At 42.3% G+C, this 15,087-nt stretch overlaps 1 protein-coding gene across 3 annotated transcripts in view; it reads right to left on the minus strand.

Moving 5' to 3' along the window:
* The window catches only part of PTEN (phosphatase and tensin homolog), a 265,772-nt gene extending 254,460 nt beyond the window's left edge, over window positions 1-11,312 (minus strand). The window contains exon 1 of one of the 3 annotated variants that reach the window (XM_078642886.1): window positions 10,906-11,312. In XM_078642886.1, the coding sequence (XP_078499012.1) occupies window positions 10,906-10,984 (79 nt within the window). In that variant the 5' untranslated portion in view covers window positions 10,985-11,312. The remainder of the gene's footprint in view (window positions 1-10,905) is intronic. The other 2 variants (XM_078642887.1, XM_078642889.1) reach the window with 2 other exon arrangements.
* Window positions 11,313-15,087: the final 3,775 nt, after the last annotated feature.

The raw sequence follows: 15,087 nt of genomic DNA on the forward strand, positions 1-15,087 counted from the left end.
ATGTGCATATATTTACATCACACTGGTGAACGCTAAAAATAATAAAGTCAATGCCTAATTAAATTTGGTGTGTGAATATTTTTCTTTTTTATTTTATTATAATTATAAACTTGATTCAGATATTAGAAACATTTGATAACTAAATATATATTTTTTTTTACATGTGTATAATACAAATTGGTGCTATACAATTCAAAACCAACAGAAAATAAATTGTTCCAACTAATACAGAAGTAATTCCCCTTCAACGCGTTTCGGCTGTTAGCCTTCCTCAGGAATTCTGTATATGCAAGTTGGTACTTTTAGCCAGGATGAAAAGAGCTTTGAATAATTTTTATGTCCAGGGATTCTCAGTCCGATTCTAACTGGTTTATGATTCTGTCATGTTTTCTGAATCTGCCGTCATGAATCAATACTTTTTGACCCGGCTGACAAGGGCTACGAAGAATGTGTGTGACAGCCAACACCAAAGCGGATAATAGCCAGTTGATATTTCTGTAGATTTCTGGGGCCGCTTTACAATGCGCCAAGGTAGCGGATAAAAAATCGTGACGATCCCCAATTCCAATTGTGGGGGGCAAACCACGCTATAATGGCTCTCAGTTGGGCTGGAAAACTCCCATCATGAAGGGCAGCGCTAAAATGATTTAAAGGCTCGGTAACTCCCTTGCACGCGGCGGTGTCCTGGACGATTGATGACCTGGTTAAACCCTGATTTATTATTAAATCATTATATTTTGAAAGACTGCATGGCACTGGATTATGGGCATTGTATTCCCTGGCTCAATTACGTCCACAAGTTGTCGCACAAGCTGGGTAGACTAGAACTCTATTATCACCCAGAAAAATTATCTAGGGCAGATATAAAATGGACTACGGTAACATACTATCGTATTGTTACTGCAGATAGAGAAAAGAGAGAGCTGGGAAAGGCAACAGTAAGGGCCCACCAGTTGCTGAAAACTTCATTAGACATGGAACCATACTTGGGCATCGTCACAAATCCCAACCATCGTTTCTTACTGACAAGATTCAGACTAAATCAGCTTCATTATCTGATTGGTGAAAAGCTAGGTTGGAAAAGGGTCGAAGATCTCGGGGTCTGCTCCTGTGATGACTTCTCTGAGCAGGCCACCTTGCACCTCATGTTTTTTTGTGACCACCTTATTGATATTAGGAAGCGTTTTATTATCCCAATCCTAGTCAACAAAGGATTCATGCAAGCTAGGCCAGCCTTAATCTATCTCCAAATGCTGACAAATGTTTGGGAAGTGTTTAATATTGCTAACTTTCTTGCTGCTGCTGTTAGAACCCTAAAGAGACTGAATCGATAACATGAAATTATGTATGTTGTAGCAATACAATTTTAAAATGAAATACAAGTACAAATGGTTTTATCTGCAATTTTAACATGTACATGGTAGTGTATTAATTGTTTTTAATCATGTTCTCTTATTTTACTGTGCAAAATCGTTTTATAGTATACTTTTATGGTTTGTTTTTAAACCGAATAAAGTGAATTGACTGACTAACAGTTCTCAATATACATTTCCTGGCATTAGGACGGTTGTGTGGCATTCATGAAATCACATGCATTTACAAAAGTAGGCTGCAAACAATATTCCTTCGTGAACTGCATTTTTGTGTGCAAGAATCATTAAGTTCAGTTTCCTAACAACCCCTTTTTGCCCAACCTGGGAAAAATTTTACTTCTGTCCTTGTCGGGGGTAAATTTCCAAAGTGCCCTAGTGTTGGGTGAGATTTGATTAGAGTTGGTAACAAAAAAAAAACTTAAACATCTACGTTTGTAGGTTGGCACAGACCTAAACTGATGTTCCAACCCTGGCCCTACCACTTCTTGCTACCTTCAGCATGTAGAATTTCGAATAGGTGAGAAAAAAACAGGGTGTTGCTAGAATAACCAGCATTTGCAAGCAATAGGTATTGCATTTACAAGACATTCGTAAATGCAAGACCTATTACATTGTAATGATTATTTTGTGTGTTTTTAAAGCTGCCCATGTGACACGTTGCTCCCGCCCTTCACCATGCCCAGTCAATTATAAAAGCGGGACAAAAATATAAATAGATAATGCGGCACTCGGAGATACAGAGAAGATTTAGAGGCGTGTTGCACAACTTGTCAATCGTTCTCTTTACGGGCCTGTTTTCAATGCGCTTGAAATTGAAAGCCAGGGGAAGCTGATGTGCAACCACAGAGCTTGTCCAAGCTGCCTTCAAAAACAAAAGAAATATATCGACGCAAGTGGTGCAAGCAAAGCGGGCACCATTGAGGGAAAGCATGTTGTGCATGTAGTAGGAAAAACTCATGAAAGAAAATGTTGATTCCAGGCTGTAAATAACACATACTATATACCAACAGAAGTAAAAGGGCCAGTCCTCATGGGAGGTTACAAATGAAGACAAGCCAATTAACTAATCAGAAGACAGCATTTTCCAAAGGACAATGACACAAGCATATTGAAAATACAGGCAAGAGTAGGCGGAGTGTCAAGTCCATATTCTAATACAGCATGCCTCGCAGAGTAGCACATGCACTGCCTAGGCTCGACCTAAAAACCCTGCCATAACTGAAGAGTCTATTTTCACAGTTAACCTCACTACATGCAACTAAAGGGACAAGTGGATCTTTTAATAGGAAAAGTAGACTTTTGAAAAACTCTGCCCCATGGACAAATATACTTAAAAAATTCCACTTCTCTGCTGACCCAGTTCTTGAAGAATTTTCAGGAACCTTAGTTAGCCACTCTGGTCTGCAACAAGAGAATGTCAGCTGTTCTTCAATGTACAATTCCCCAAAAACATAAAATGTGGTTGTGGTCACACATTACAGATTATTTTTTTATGTATGCCATTATTAACAAAGATCGAGTTGACAACAATCCATCATCTTTTCAAAAGATGAATAATATCAGAAACATTTTTAATTCTTACTACAGTGTTTATTGGAGTACCTGGTCCTTAAATAGATCAAAACATTTAATAAGTACACCAATAGCAAAAAATAAGCACAATTACAATAAAACATTACCCATAAACTAAAACATACTTAACATTGTACAGGAAATTTTCTTTAAGTTAAAGCATGTTCTATATCCTCCATAGCGACAACTTAATTGCTCTTTTCCCCGGTTTGAATTTGATACAGATTAATAAGAGACTGCATATCACTCTTCCTTAATTCTCATAACCATGCACAGGTAACAACTATCAACTGACTGATGTTAAATTTGGCACCTGTGCATAAGAGAGAGCACATTTTACTATTGACTGTATATTTAGACATCCTTTAGCAGTACCCTCTTGAATCACTGCCAATAAGAAATGTCAAAACTAATAATGGGATACCCTTTCCTTAAATGGGATTATTAAAAAAAAAAAAGTAACGTTGAGCTTATATTCTCCAGCTGTTCAATATTTTTAGCTCTACTCTTCAAATTACAAATAACCTAATATTAACGTAAAATTAGAATGAAGGACCAATATCGTAAATGATGCATTATTCAGGTTTTGTTGAACTTGATTACATTCCAAAATATTTTCCAGACCAGTAGGTTATATTTCCGACCTTTTTTGTTTGTTAAAATCCCGCTTTTTTTTTTACACAGATAAAGGGGATCGCTACACCCAGCTGCTAGTGATAAATGTGAGATAATGATAGTTCCATGGACTTTTAAACAGTCAAAACGTTTAACTCTAGGGTAATTATATATAAATATTACAATATGGTAGGGTGCGATGCAAACTCCACTAGGTGTGCCAGTTGTGAATCAAAGAAGATCAAAGTAATGTCAAGATTATAACTTTAAATCATTTTGGAGACCAATGTACCCATCACACCATGTGTAATATGTCACTAACATAGGCAACATCGTACCATCTGCATTTCTTTTTTTACTAGTGTAAGAAACATGCTACTATGACTACATATGAATAGAGGTGTAGAGTATGTTTATTGGTGAGATATTCTGCAATTCCCCGAAAAGAGCCACCAATGCTCTTAGCCATGTTACGTATTATTATCAAACTTATATTTACTAATTGGTTAGTTACATAAAAATAACACATTACACTGAGTAAATCGTCACCATACCTCAAATCTCATGCCTCTTGAAAATTAAAGAGATCAGTTTGTATGGCTGTATAATCAAATATTCTTAATTCTGTATTCTGCAATGAACACACTGTACATACTTACATCTGCTCATTAATTCGATTAAAAACATGTGCGCAGCGTGCTCATATTTCTGCCTACCCAATGGTTGCGGTTTACTTTAATCATGCCATAACATTGGTTAGGTAGCTCTATGGGGACGTGGCACAGGCCAAATATATAATGAGAAATCTCCCAAAATCAATTGAGCCTACTAAGGCAATTTTCCCTTACACTTCTCCTGGCAAATAATCACACCTCCTCTGGACTACCCTTTATAATTTATTCTGCAACGAGGTTTACTCTCTGCTAAACAGCTTAGTGATGCTAGTCTGAGCTTCACTCAGCCAGCTGGTAGCAAACCATAGTATGCTTTTATGGCCTTTAGCCTTAAAATAAACATGGGAAAATTATCCACATAGTAACAATAGTTGTAACTTTACAAGGCCAAAAGAAAAGAAAAATCCCCTTGTAAGCCAGCAACAAGGGGTCAATAGAATAAGCAGCAGGCCCTTAAAGCCAACAATGTATTCCCAGTGGACCATTCATGCCACAGACCTGGCAAAGAAAAATATATTCATAGGCATATACTTCCTCTATGTATTTATTACTGAGTCACCAGTAGAAATCGATTATTTTAGCACATATTAAGATATCATTTCAGATACTATTCAATATGTTGAAAATACTTTATTCTCGGAAGCCTTTCAGTTGTCAATGCAAGCTAACTGGGGTAAAATCCAAGAGTGCACACAAAAAAAATGCTAACTTTGAATTGACTATGTCCCACTATAGGATGAAATGATTTAGATTTGGCCAAGTAACTTGAAGGACTTCTCGAAAAAGTAGTTAATCTAAAAACAACAGTCAGTCATCAATTAGCAAGAAGAGAAAGAGTAGTAATGGCCAACAAACTATTAACAGCAGAACTAGTGTCTGCAAAGGGTCATATTTTCAAAAACAAAAATAGGCAAAGATGTCGTGAATGCAAATTCTGAACACTAAAAGAAGCAGTTCAACTGAATTCAATAGTCTCAGGGTTCATTACATTCGAGGTGAACGATTCAGAAAATGCTAGTGAGTAATGTGGTCAACCCAACCGTTCAACTAAAAAGATGTGTGGTATCCAGTATGAAAATCAGTACACACTTCAAAGAGGAACAACACTTTTACAGGCCACAAACTCAACTGGCTATCACTTTAGAGCATTTGTCAATTTTATAAAGAGTTCATTCATATCCTCAGCCAATTTCACTCCACCAAAATAAAAATGACATGCTCAAAAAACCTTGTTCATTATAGAGAGATCAGCTAGCAATACAATCCTGCTTTACACTGGAAAGAAACATCATATAGACAAGGACTGGCAAAACCAAATTTCTCTCCTTCACAAGTTGGTGTGAGGATTCTTTTTTTATTGCAGACATATGCAACAAAGAGAATGGAGAAAACGAGATGTTTCCTAAACATGGCGACATATGCTTGAAAAAAAATGTTAACATAAAATTAACTAGCAGTATTGTTTTTAATAAAACAGCACGAGGGCATCGCATAAGCCAGTGTACTTATAAGAGGTATGGAAACATTTTACTTTTACTGCACATCAAAAGAAAAATATGATTCTTACTGGCATCGAGAAAACCTAACGCCTTCAACTGCTGTCACCTAAAGGCAGTATAAATGTACATCGATAACTAAAAAAAAGCTCCGTTCATTTAAGGTGGATGTACACACAGGATATGGCAAAATGCCTCGCTCGTAGTCCAAGAAAGTCAATGGTTGAAGTGAACTGACCAGTAGCCAGGGGCACTGAAATTATGCTGCTGCAACGTTTATAATTTAATTAGCGATGTGCTGCATTTGCCACATCATCTGCAGATTTTAACAAAAAAAAGTGTTTCTAGCTCAAGCGGGTCTGTTGCCCATTGCTGTGTTTGGGTGTTACAGTTACTAATGAGGTGCAACCAATGCTCAGTGTTAACAAATGTAATATGACAAAATAACACTATCACAAAATTTTTCGCAAAATCAGCCTCATCTTGACACATAATTTAGCCAGCCATGCCCCATAATTTGGCCCTCCCCTGCCACAAAATTCCAGTGGCCCTGCCTGTAGACCATGCTGTAGTGGGCAGCAGGAGAATTTGAAGAACAGATGAACAGGCCAATAGACGAAGAACGTTGAACCAAAGCACCAACATGTATTTTATTAGCGAATTGTTTGATTAAACAAGGTTACTGGGAAAGCTAAGGCGGTTTGTAGCCCAGTCTTAAAGATACACTGGCCCTTATTCTGCAACAGTGAAAAGAATAACCTTGCCAATAAAAATATGTTTAGGCCACATTACGAAAATCTCAGCCAAAGATCAAAGAGAGACAATATAATTGTAATTAAGAGTTCATATGTTTGCTCATACATACTAAGCTCTTGTAACTAAAATGTCTTGCTTTTTGTAGTGTGCAGACAGCGAAAAATTTACCAGAAATAGCCACAATCCCAAATGGCACAAAAGATGCATAATGATACCCAACTAAAAACGTATTAACATTACAAACACCCCTGTCTTATCCAGTGACTATATGCATGTAAAGAAGACCCCCTGCAAACTGATAGGAATTCCTAGGGCAGGGCAATCATACATTTGAGGGTAAATCCCTAGGCAATCAAGCGGTCAGAATAACAATTAAAGACTCCTATTAGAAAAGGACATGATCTGAAAAACTCAGTGTGAGAACCTAAGTACCGTCTAAAACATGATTATTAGTATTCTCATTTTCTTAAAACATATCTCATTATGAAAAATAGCAACAATAGACATGAGCCATCCTAATTGTGGCAGAACACAAATGACATAACACATTAGACATAACAATCAATCAAATTGATAACCTATATCACAATTATCTGGACATAATGCTGAAATCCTAACAATGAAAGGCTGGCAACATAGTGGCTATATGATGAGAGGCAATATAATTGTAATTAAGAGTTCATACATACTAAGCTCTTGTAACTCAAATGTCTTGCTTTTTGTAGTGTGCAAACAGCGAAAAGTTTACCAGAAATAACCACAATTCCAAATGGCACAAACAAGATACATAATGATACCCAACTAAAAACGTAGTAACATTTCAACCACCCCTGTCTTTTCCAGTGACTATATGCACTCGCAGTAAACACCCACATTTCCCAGCATTACAGTACAACATTGGTTCACCTGTGCCATGTAGTCACTCTTCCTCTTCATTAGCCTAAAAGCAATGAAGAAAAAGAAATGCAGCATGCTTTAGTCTTAACTCTGCTCCACAATCTTTAGTAAAACCAAATAAAACAGTTCACATCGGTAATTGCGGATTTCATCCACAAATGCTAATTTCTAAGAGATAAACAGTAACGATGTGTGAAAGTGTAGTACTTCAACCCTGTACCTCTGTACAAATGTGCGCGTACACAACAGTGAAAGCAAAAGGCGCAATAAAGAGAACAATTCTTTAGACTCGCAGGGCCGTCTAGAAAAAGAACAAATCACGTCCTCAATATTTGGTAACCTCAAAACACAGTATTCTATACTGACCAGGTGTCAGTGGTAAACTAACAATAACACCATGGCCAAAATGTATTTAAGAGTAAGGAACATTTCTGAGAGACAGAAGTCTGGTGTAGTTTCTTCCAGCAAAGGGACTTAAGATCCAAATTTTATGTGACAACACATTAAAGCGGGACCCTCATCCCTTCTTAAGTTCCGCAAGAAGCTGAAGACCTGGCTCTGCGTATACACAGGACCACACACTCGTCTAAGGACCTGGATACTCTCTCGGGTGATTACTGCGCTATACAGGGCTTTAAGTGGGCAAGGTCTCACCAGGTCTGAGCACCAGCAGTTCTTTAAAGGGGGCCTCGAAACGGGTCTCTATCGGGCTCTGTTTTGAGCCCTGGCACAGGCGGTCCGTTTTTTTTCCCCGGACTGCAGTGACAGCAGGCACATCGATGTGCACGTGGTGAGAGTTGTAGGGGAAGGGAAATCCTTTAAAGAGAGTCACCATTTTCTCTGGATTTCCCTTCTCTTTTTGATTCTCAGGAGCAGCAAAATTGTCGTGGTGTCACCACCAGGGCTTTAAGTGGAAGTGTTTTCAATATTGTATACAAGCATAGATGATGCCTATTTATCTTATGCAACTAGCAACCACTGACAAAGCCAATAGTCCTGACTTGTAGGTATGATGTGACTTGTATTATATAGCTGGACGCAATGACATAACAGCAAAATAATGTCGGGCGGCACACTTTGCTAAACACAGATTTTTAGCTTACTTGTTTTAAGCCACGCCCTTAAATACATTGACCACGCCCCTTTGAGAGACCTCCCAATTTTGTCATCCCACTTAAAGCCCTGGCGCTATACAAATCAACATAACATATAAAGACAAAATGCTCTAAAGATAGCTGTGGGCAAGAAAATAACATGTTCCTTAATAATATGTAGAAAACCCATAGGCAAATAAAACCAAGTTGAAGATCCTGGAACAACACATCTATAGTAACACAATAAGGAAGTCGTACATTTTGGACATTCATTTATTATCATGTCGTTGCATCACTACCAAAATCTTCATAAAACTAAACCGGCTGTGCCAAGCCAAACGCAGCCATAGGAAAAGAGGACAATAGGCCGCTAACAAAACGATGGACTGAGCAGATTAAGCGTAAACGTAAAAGGTTATGGCACTTGCAGAGCAAAATGCCATCTTCGTCGTGCCCGAGCCAGCGAGTGTTGTAAATTATAATCAATATAGGTACCAATTAGCTCAACGTCAACACACCCACGAACACAGTATATAACATCCGTAACAAGCAATATATAGATATATATGTATATTCATTCTCGTAAATAAGACACAAAGCAACAAATCGCGCTGCAAGCAAATACATTACTACACAGATTAAGTTAATACAGCAACAGAAGGGTTGAACACAAGGCTACATCACCTGAGCGCACCTGATGAATGAAGGCGATGGGGGCTCCGGGGCACACCCATAGTCATCCCCCTCCTTGTTCCGAGTCAGCAGCACCTCGCCCAAAGCAGCACATGGAAGCCTGCGCTCCAGAGGCAGTATGTAAAAGCTCAACGGAAACAGCACAAATCAATCAGTCCAAGCTGTGAGCCTAATGCTGCGCACTCCCGTCAGAGATGCACGGGCACAGCGAGTACAGGCGTAGTAAGCCTGTCAGCGGCGAATGTAACGGCACCCCTCCTCCACAGCTAGGCAAAGAGGAAGACAGCCAGCCAGCCAGCCACACGCACTGCACAGTCGAGCACAGATCTTGCGTGTACCATCTGCACAGCATGCGCTGGGCCTCGGCGGGGGATGGTGTGGAGCTCCTCTCCCCGCAGGCCTACGTAAATAGGTGGGGGCACACCAGATGGATTCCTGTAGGGCGACCCTGCCCGGCTCAGCCATGACGTCATATGAGAACATCTTTAGGCTTCACACATTTTGCACCTGGTACCTTCAGAGCTTGGCTTCATTTTAGATGGAGCGAACCACGAATGAGCACCAACAAAAGCAATGTGGCGCTCTCGTGCAAGACTTGCCGCTACGGGCACCTCTGCGGCCTGTCACACCGACTAACCAAGAGTGAAAGCGCCCACACTTCAGTGATGCACACTCAAAACACAAACACCTAGTATCGATAACCAAATATACGCCCCTGAAATATCAGTCGGAACTAAAAGCAGCTAGTTGTGTTTGTATGGGTACGTTCGCAACCTTCTCTCTCTCTCCTGTGAACCAAGAGGTCGAGGGCCTCACACCTTGTCACACCCCTTACCTGGGACAAGACACCCGAAATACCAGAAGCCGTAAAAGACTCCATTGCTGCCAGGGCTGTCTTGCCATCTGCCGTGATTCAAGGGACCACTCATCCTAAGATACAGGCTGCTGAATAGAGGAGGCTGTGGAGCATGCAATCTTACGAGACGATAATGTGGGGAGCATTTCATTTCTCGGCACAAGAAAGTGACTACCCCATTCAATAGCAAGGGCAGGGAATCATCCCATCCTGTGATACAATGGACTGCTTAACATGCCACCAGGACAATCAAGGGGACAGCACCATACTACTATACAAACGGTTGGGACATCCCATCGTACGATTTAGGAGCCATAGATGATGTATATCCCATCGTACGATTTAAGAAGCCATGGGTGCATTCTATCTCAGGACACTAGGGACCAGGGCGCATTGCATTCGATGATGCAAGGAACCGATGGTCAAGTTATCCTATGATACAAGGACCATTCAAGTCTACGTACAGAGGGCTGGAGTCCTCTCCGAGATCTAGGGGGCTGCAGAAGGACATCATCCAATTTTATACCACAAGTAGTGGGGCAGAACCTATGACAGCAAAAACTATAAGGGGTGGGTTCTCCCCTCATTTGACAGGGGTGTCTACTCACTCTCAAGATAAGAGGGGGGTCCTTTCCATTGTCACCACCTATTAACGACTAAAGTGTATTTAGGGGTATCCCCTTGTGATGTCAGGGGTCGTCGCCCCTCCCATGTAACCAGGGGCTGAAGGCGGGGCCTACCCTTCCGGTCTATCACGATACCTTGGTCTATAATCCCGCACAATGCAGACTCTCAGGGGGCGCCTGCTCCCCACCAGCTCTTTCCCACCCTCCGGGTCCTCGGCGTTGCACGGACGGGTCAGACTGGGGCGCAGGATACAGGTCAGGTCCAGGTCGAATCCGTCCTCCTGGTACCGCCGCTTGTTGCGGCTGACTATCTCCTTGAGTTTGGCGGTCATGTCGGGGAAGGCTGGGAGAGAGAAGGCCGGGAGGGATAGGGGTGGGGGGTGGTGCTGCTGCCTTTTCTGCAGGGTGGCAGTGGGTGGGGAGCGGGGGCGGCCTCCTCCGCTCGGGGGGTGCAATCCTGGCCTCCCGCGCCGGGACCGCACCGCGCGTCCGGCCGCCCGCTCCACGCTCCCGGGTTGCGGCTCCGAGGGGGGACCCAGAGCCTCTCCCGGGCGCGCACGATCCGTGGCACCTTGTCCCGGGGGCTGAGAGCAGCTCTAATCTGAGTATAGAGGAAGGGGCCGCCTGACGTTCCACGTAACGTGTTGACGTCACACGTTCTATATGTGCGCATGTGCAAAGCTTACCAGAGATGGTGGGAGTGCCGTGGTGTATGCAGAAGTCCAGATGTGTGTAATGGTAGTGGCTGCAGCGCTCCGTTTACTCGTTTTGTTGGGCTATCACTTGCTCTATTCTGCTCGCTTTTTACTCTCTTTCCCTCGAGCGGCGTGGACACCACTTGCTCAAAAGCCTGCATTATAAAATGCTACCAAGTGTTCCAATGTATGTGACCAGTGTAGATAGCCCTGTCTTTTTGGGGACTGGATGTGTACAATGCTGCTAACTAATAAGATAAAACGTGTGAGAGTGCCACACGTGACGTGCCAACTTAAGCACCTATTACGAACTCATGCTTCCTGTAAAGTGAAGTATCAACGAGGAAACATGTTGTATGAATGAGTTACTTCTTTATACTGGCAACCCCGAGCGTGGCCCACGCAAGCAGCGTAATCAACAGCACCAAGCATCTGATACAACATTCTATTGCAAGAGAATAAAACAAGCGAACACTCTAATTGTTCTGGTTCTTAATTCCACAGAACCAGAACAATGCTACACAGGCAATAATACATAAACAACATAGTGAAGAAACCCCAATACAAACCCAACCATACTTTACATCTCCCTTCTTACAGAAACAAAAAAAAACCTGAAAATTATAAGAGAAACTGGTGAAACTGTACACAATAATACAAGATTTAAGAATAACATACATAGTGATGGAGCAAGGTTTTGTACGTAAGAAATTTGCTCGGACGCAATCTTATTGAATAACATGTAATAATTAGGGCTCCCGGTTTTATGGTATTTTTTTGTTGTTGCTATTTCCGTCTGTATTTATCCATATTTATTTTTTGTCTATTTTATCTGTACTTATCCACATTTATTTTTGCGACGTGCAAAAGATGATGCGACAGCTAGTATTTTTCCACATTTATTTAAATTGACAATGCATGCGCCTGGTTGTTATTGGTCAACACAATACATTCATCTAAAAACTTTACCATTGTAGTACAAGCACTGTCAGCAGGAGATGGCAATTATCTTATCACCAATTAAGCAGCCAGGAGCGCGGATAAGGCACGGGTTGACTCGGCTACCAGTAATGATTTATATCTTCTTTTGCCAGCGCCAGAACCCGGGCCCAAGTGAAATAAACTACATAATGCACGCTCCCCCAACCCAGGAAGGAGGCTGTAGCACATAAATCCTGGTTGTGACAGAGTGAGCCCCATGCTAAACATTAGCTCTAACGTGGCTTTAAGTCAGCCCAATTGTTTTTAATGGAAGCAGAGTGAACTAACCCATAGTTGCCAAGGTTTCAGAATGACGTGTGTCATTTTCATAATTTCAGTGAAATTATGAGACACATTTTTATGACTTAGTGGCTTTGTTTGAGAAAAATCAAGCAGGCACACTTACTAATGCAACTCAACCATGGTGCGGAGTTAAACCCGCCCTAGAAGGATGAAAGGAACAGCCAGCCCTGCTGAAACCTCAACCTAAACCTGATCCAGAGGCGCAACTGGAGTCAAATTCCGGGTAGGGGGGTGCTAATAAAAATTTAGGGGGGGTGGGGCAATAGGCAGAGTGGAGATGCAGGGACTCTAAGTAGGGGTAAAAAAACAACAAAGCCTCGTTAACAAGTGAATGGTCTTTTAAAGACCATTCACTCGGGTGCAGCTGCGATAAGCTCAAGACCTGTCTGTGTGTATGCCCGAAAAGCTGTCTCAACCCGGACAGACACACACAACGGGGGAGGGGTGGGGGGGCCTGAAGACATTTGAGCCCTATGGGTGTTGCGCGCTTGCTCTCACCCATATGGTTCTCCCTTCCCACTAGCTCCCCGTCGCTGCCCCGCCCCCTCTTTGTGGTCTTTTAAAAAAAATGCATTTATTTTGTTTGTCGAGGAAGAGGCAGTAAATTAGTGCTGGTGCACCGCAAAAACACTTTTTTGCTGCTTCTATTTTCTTTTTTTAAACTATCCATCTGTGTAATGCAGCATGCGGGTGCCTACAAAATGATGCGGCTAGGGAAATGGCCTTTTTTTTATTATGAATAATCAACAAAGACCACCTGAAAAAAATATTCAGTACCTATTCCGATGTTGTTGGAATATACTCAGTGTGTTAAAATACCCCTCACACACCAAAAGGGCCCTTGGTGTCATGCTTCATCATCGGGGTCTTCCCGCCCCCGCTGCGGGACGGGGCAGTGCTGCGACAAGCGGCTACGCCGGAGCACCTTTTTATTGTGAGTGCTATGTGAGTGATGATGGAGTGAGTGTCAGTGGGGTCAGGAGTGATAAACAGTGAAGTTAAAAGATACCTGGCCTGGTGTTTAGAAAAAATTATTTAATAGGCACTGGCTGGTATCGTTAAAAGGGGTGAGGCGGAGGGCAAGAACGGGTTACTAGTCTTGCTTCCGTGGTGATCATCACCACGGAAGCCACTGACGAAGGAGGAAGCACTGAGGTGTGGGGGTCGATTGGACCCTCTGTACCCTTCGCCCAGCTTGGCTCATGGGGCATTGTCTCCTCATTCAAAAAGCTTATATCATCAGTATTACTGACCTAGCTTTCTCACGTGTATCTATAAAGTCTATCTATACACATTGATCTAACATAACACTCTCTATCTGTGGGAGCGCATTAGTGAGTGACAGGGGGATCTATATATACCCGGTCCTGACGAAGGGGCATGTCGCCCCGAAACATGTTGACCCACACAGGAGAGCAAGACTAGTAACCCGTTCTTGCCCTCCGCCTCACCCCTTTTAACGATACCAGCCAGTGCCTATTAAATAATTTTTTCTAAACACCAGGCCAGGTATCTTTTAACTTCACTGTTTATCACTCCTGACCCCACTGACACTCACTCCATCATCACTCACATAGCACTCACAATAAAAAGGTGCTCCGGCGTAGCCGCTTGTCGCAGCACTGCCCCGTCCCGCAGCGGGGGCGGGAAGACCCCGATGATGAAGCATGACACCAAGGGCCCTTTTGGTGTGTGAGGGGTATTTTAACACACTGAGTATATTCCAACAACATCGGAATAGGTACTGAATATTTTTTTCAGGTGGTCTTTGTTGATTATTCATGCTTGCATAAGAGGAGGATTAGCCCACCGCGGTGCCGAGTTGCACCACCTCTTCACTCCCTTTTTTGATATTCCTTTTTTTTTATTAGCCTTTGTCTTGCTATATAGTTAGCATCTTGCTGATGCTGTACTTCATGACGAAAATGCCGGACTGCCTTGGGTCCCAAGAGTAACAGCAGACATGAATTTCATTACTTGACTTTCTCTCCTAGTCAACCTGACCGGCAAAGATCCTTACACCCTCCTTGTCCGTCCCAGTACATGCCGCCCACTCCACAATACATAGGCACACCTCCCACTGTACAACCCCAGAACTTAACCTGCAGCGTAAACGCCAATCATCTGTGAAGTGCCACTGCAATAAAACAATCGCCAGCCCGGGAGGCTGTCTCTGCATGGGCTGACACACGACAGGGGGGAAGGTAGGGGGGCAGGGGGGAATAGGAGCTAAAGACTGACCTGATCGGCAGTCAATTATGTGACATTTGTAGCACGCAGATGAGTAGCGCCTCGGGGTAGCCTTTCAGATTACACATTGTGGGAGCTGCAGACGTCATGAATTGTATTAACAGCATTGAAGAAGGCTGATTCAAGATGTTTGCTGCGTCTGACGACCCTACATTGCCTGCTGTTTACAGGGGAGCTGTTGCCATGCAACGTGATGCCTAAGCCAA

The sequence above is a fragment of the Lissotriton helveticus genome, chromosome 5_1 (genome assembly GCF_964261635.1).
Source record: "Lissotriton helveticus chromosome 5_1, aLisHel1.1, whole genome shotgun sequence".
NCBI classification, from domain to species: Eukaryota; Metazoa; Chordata; class Amphibia; order Caudata; family Salamandridae; genus Lissotriton; species Lissotriton helveticus.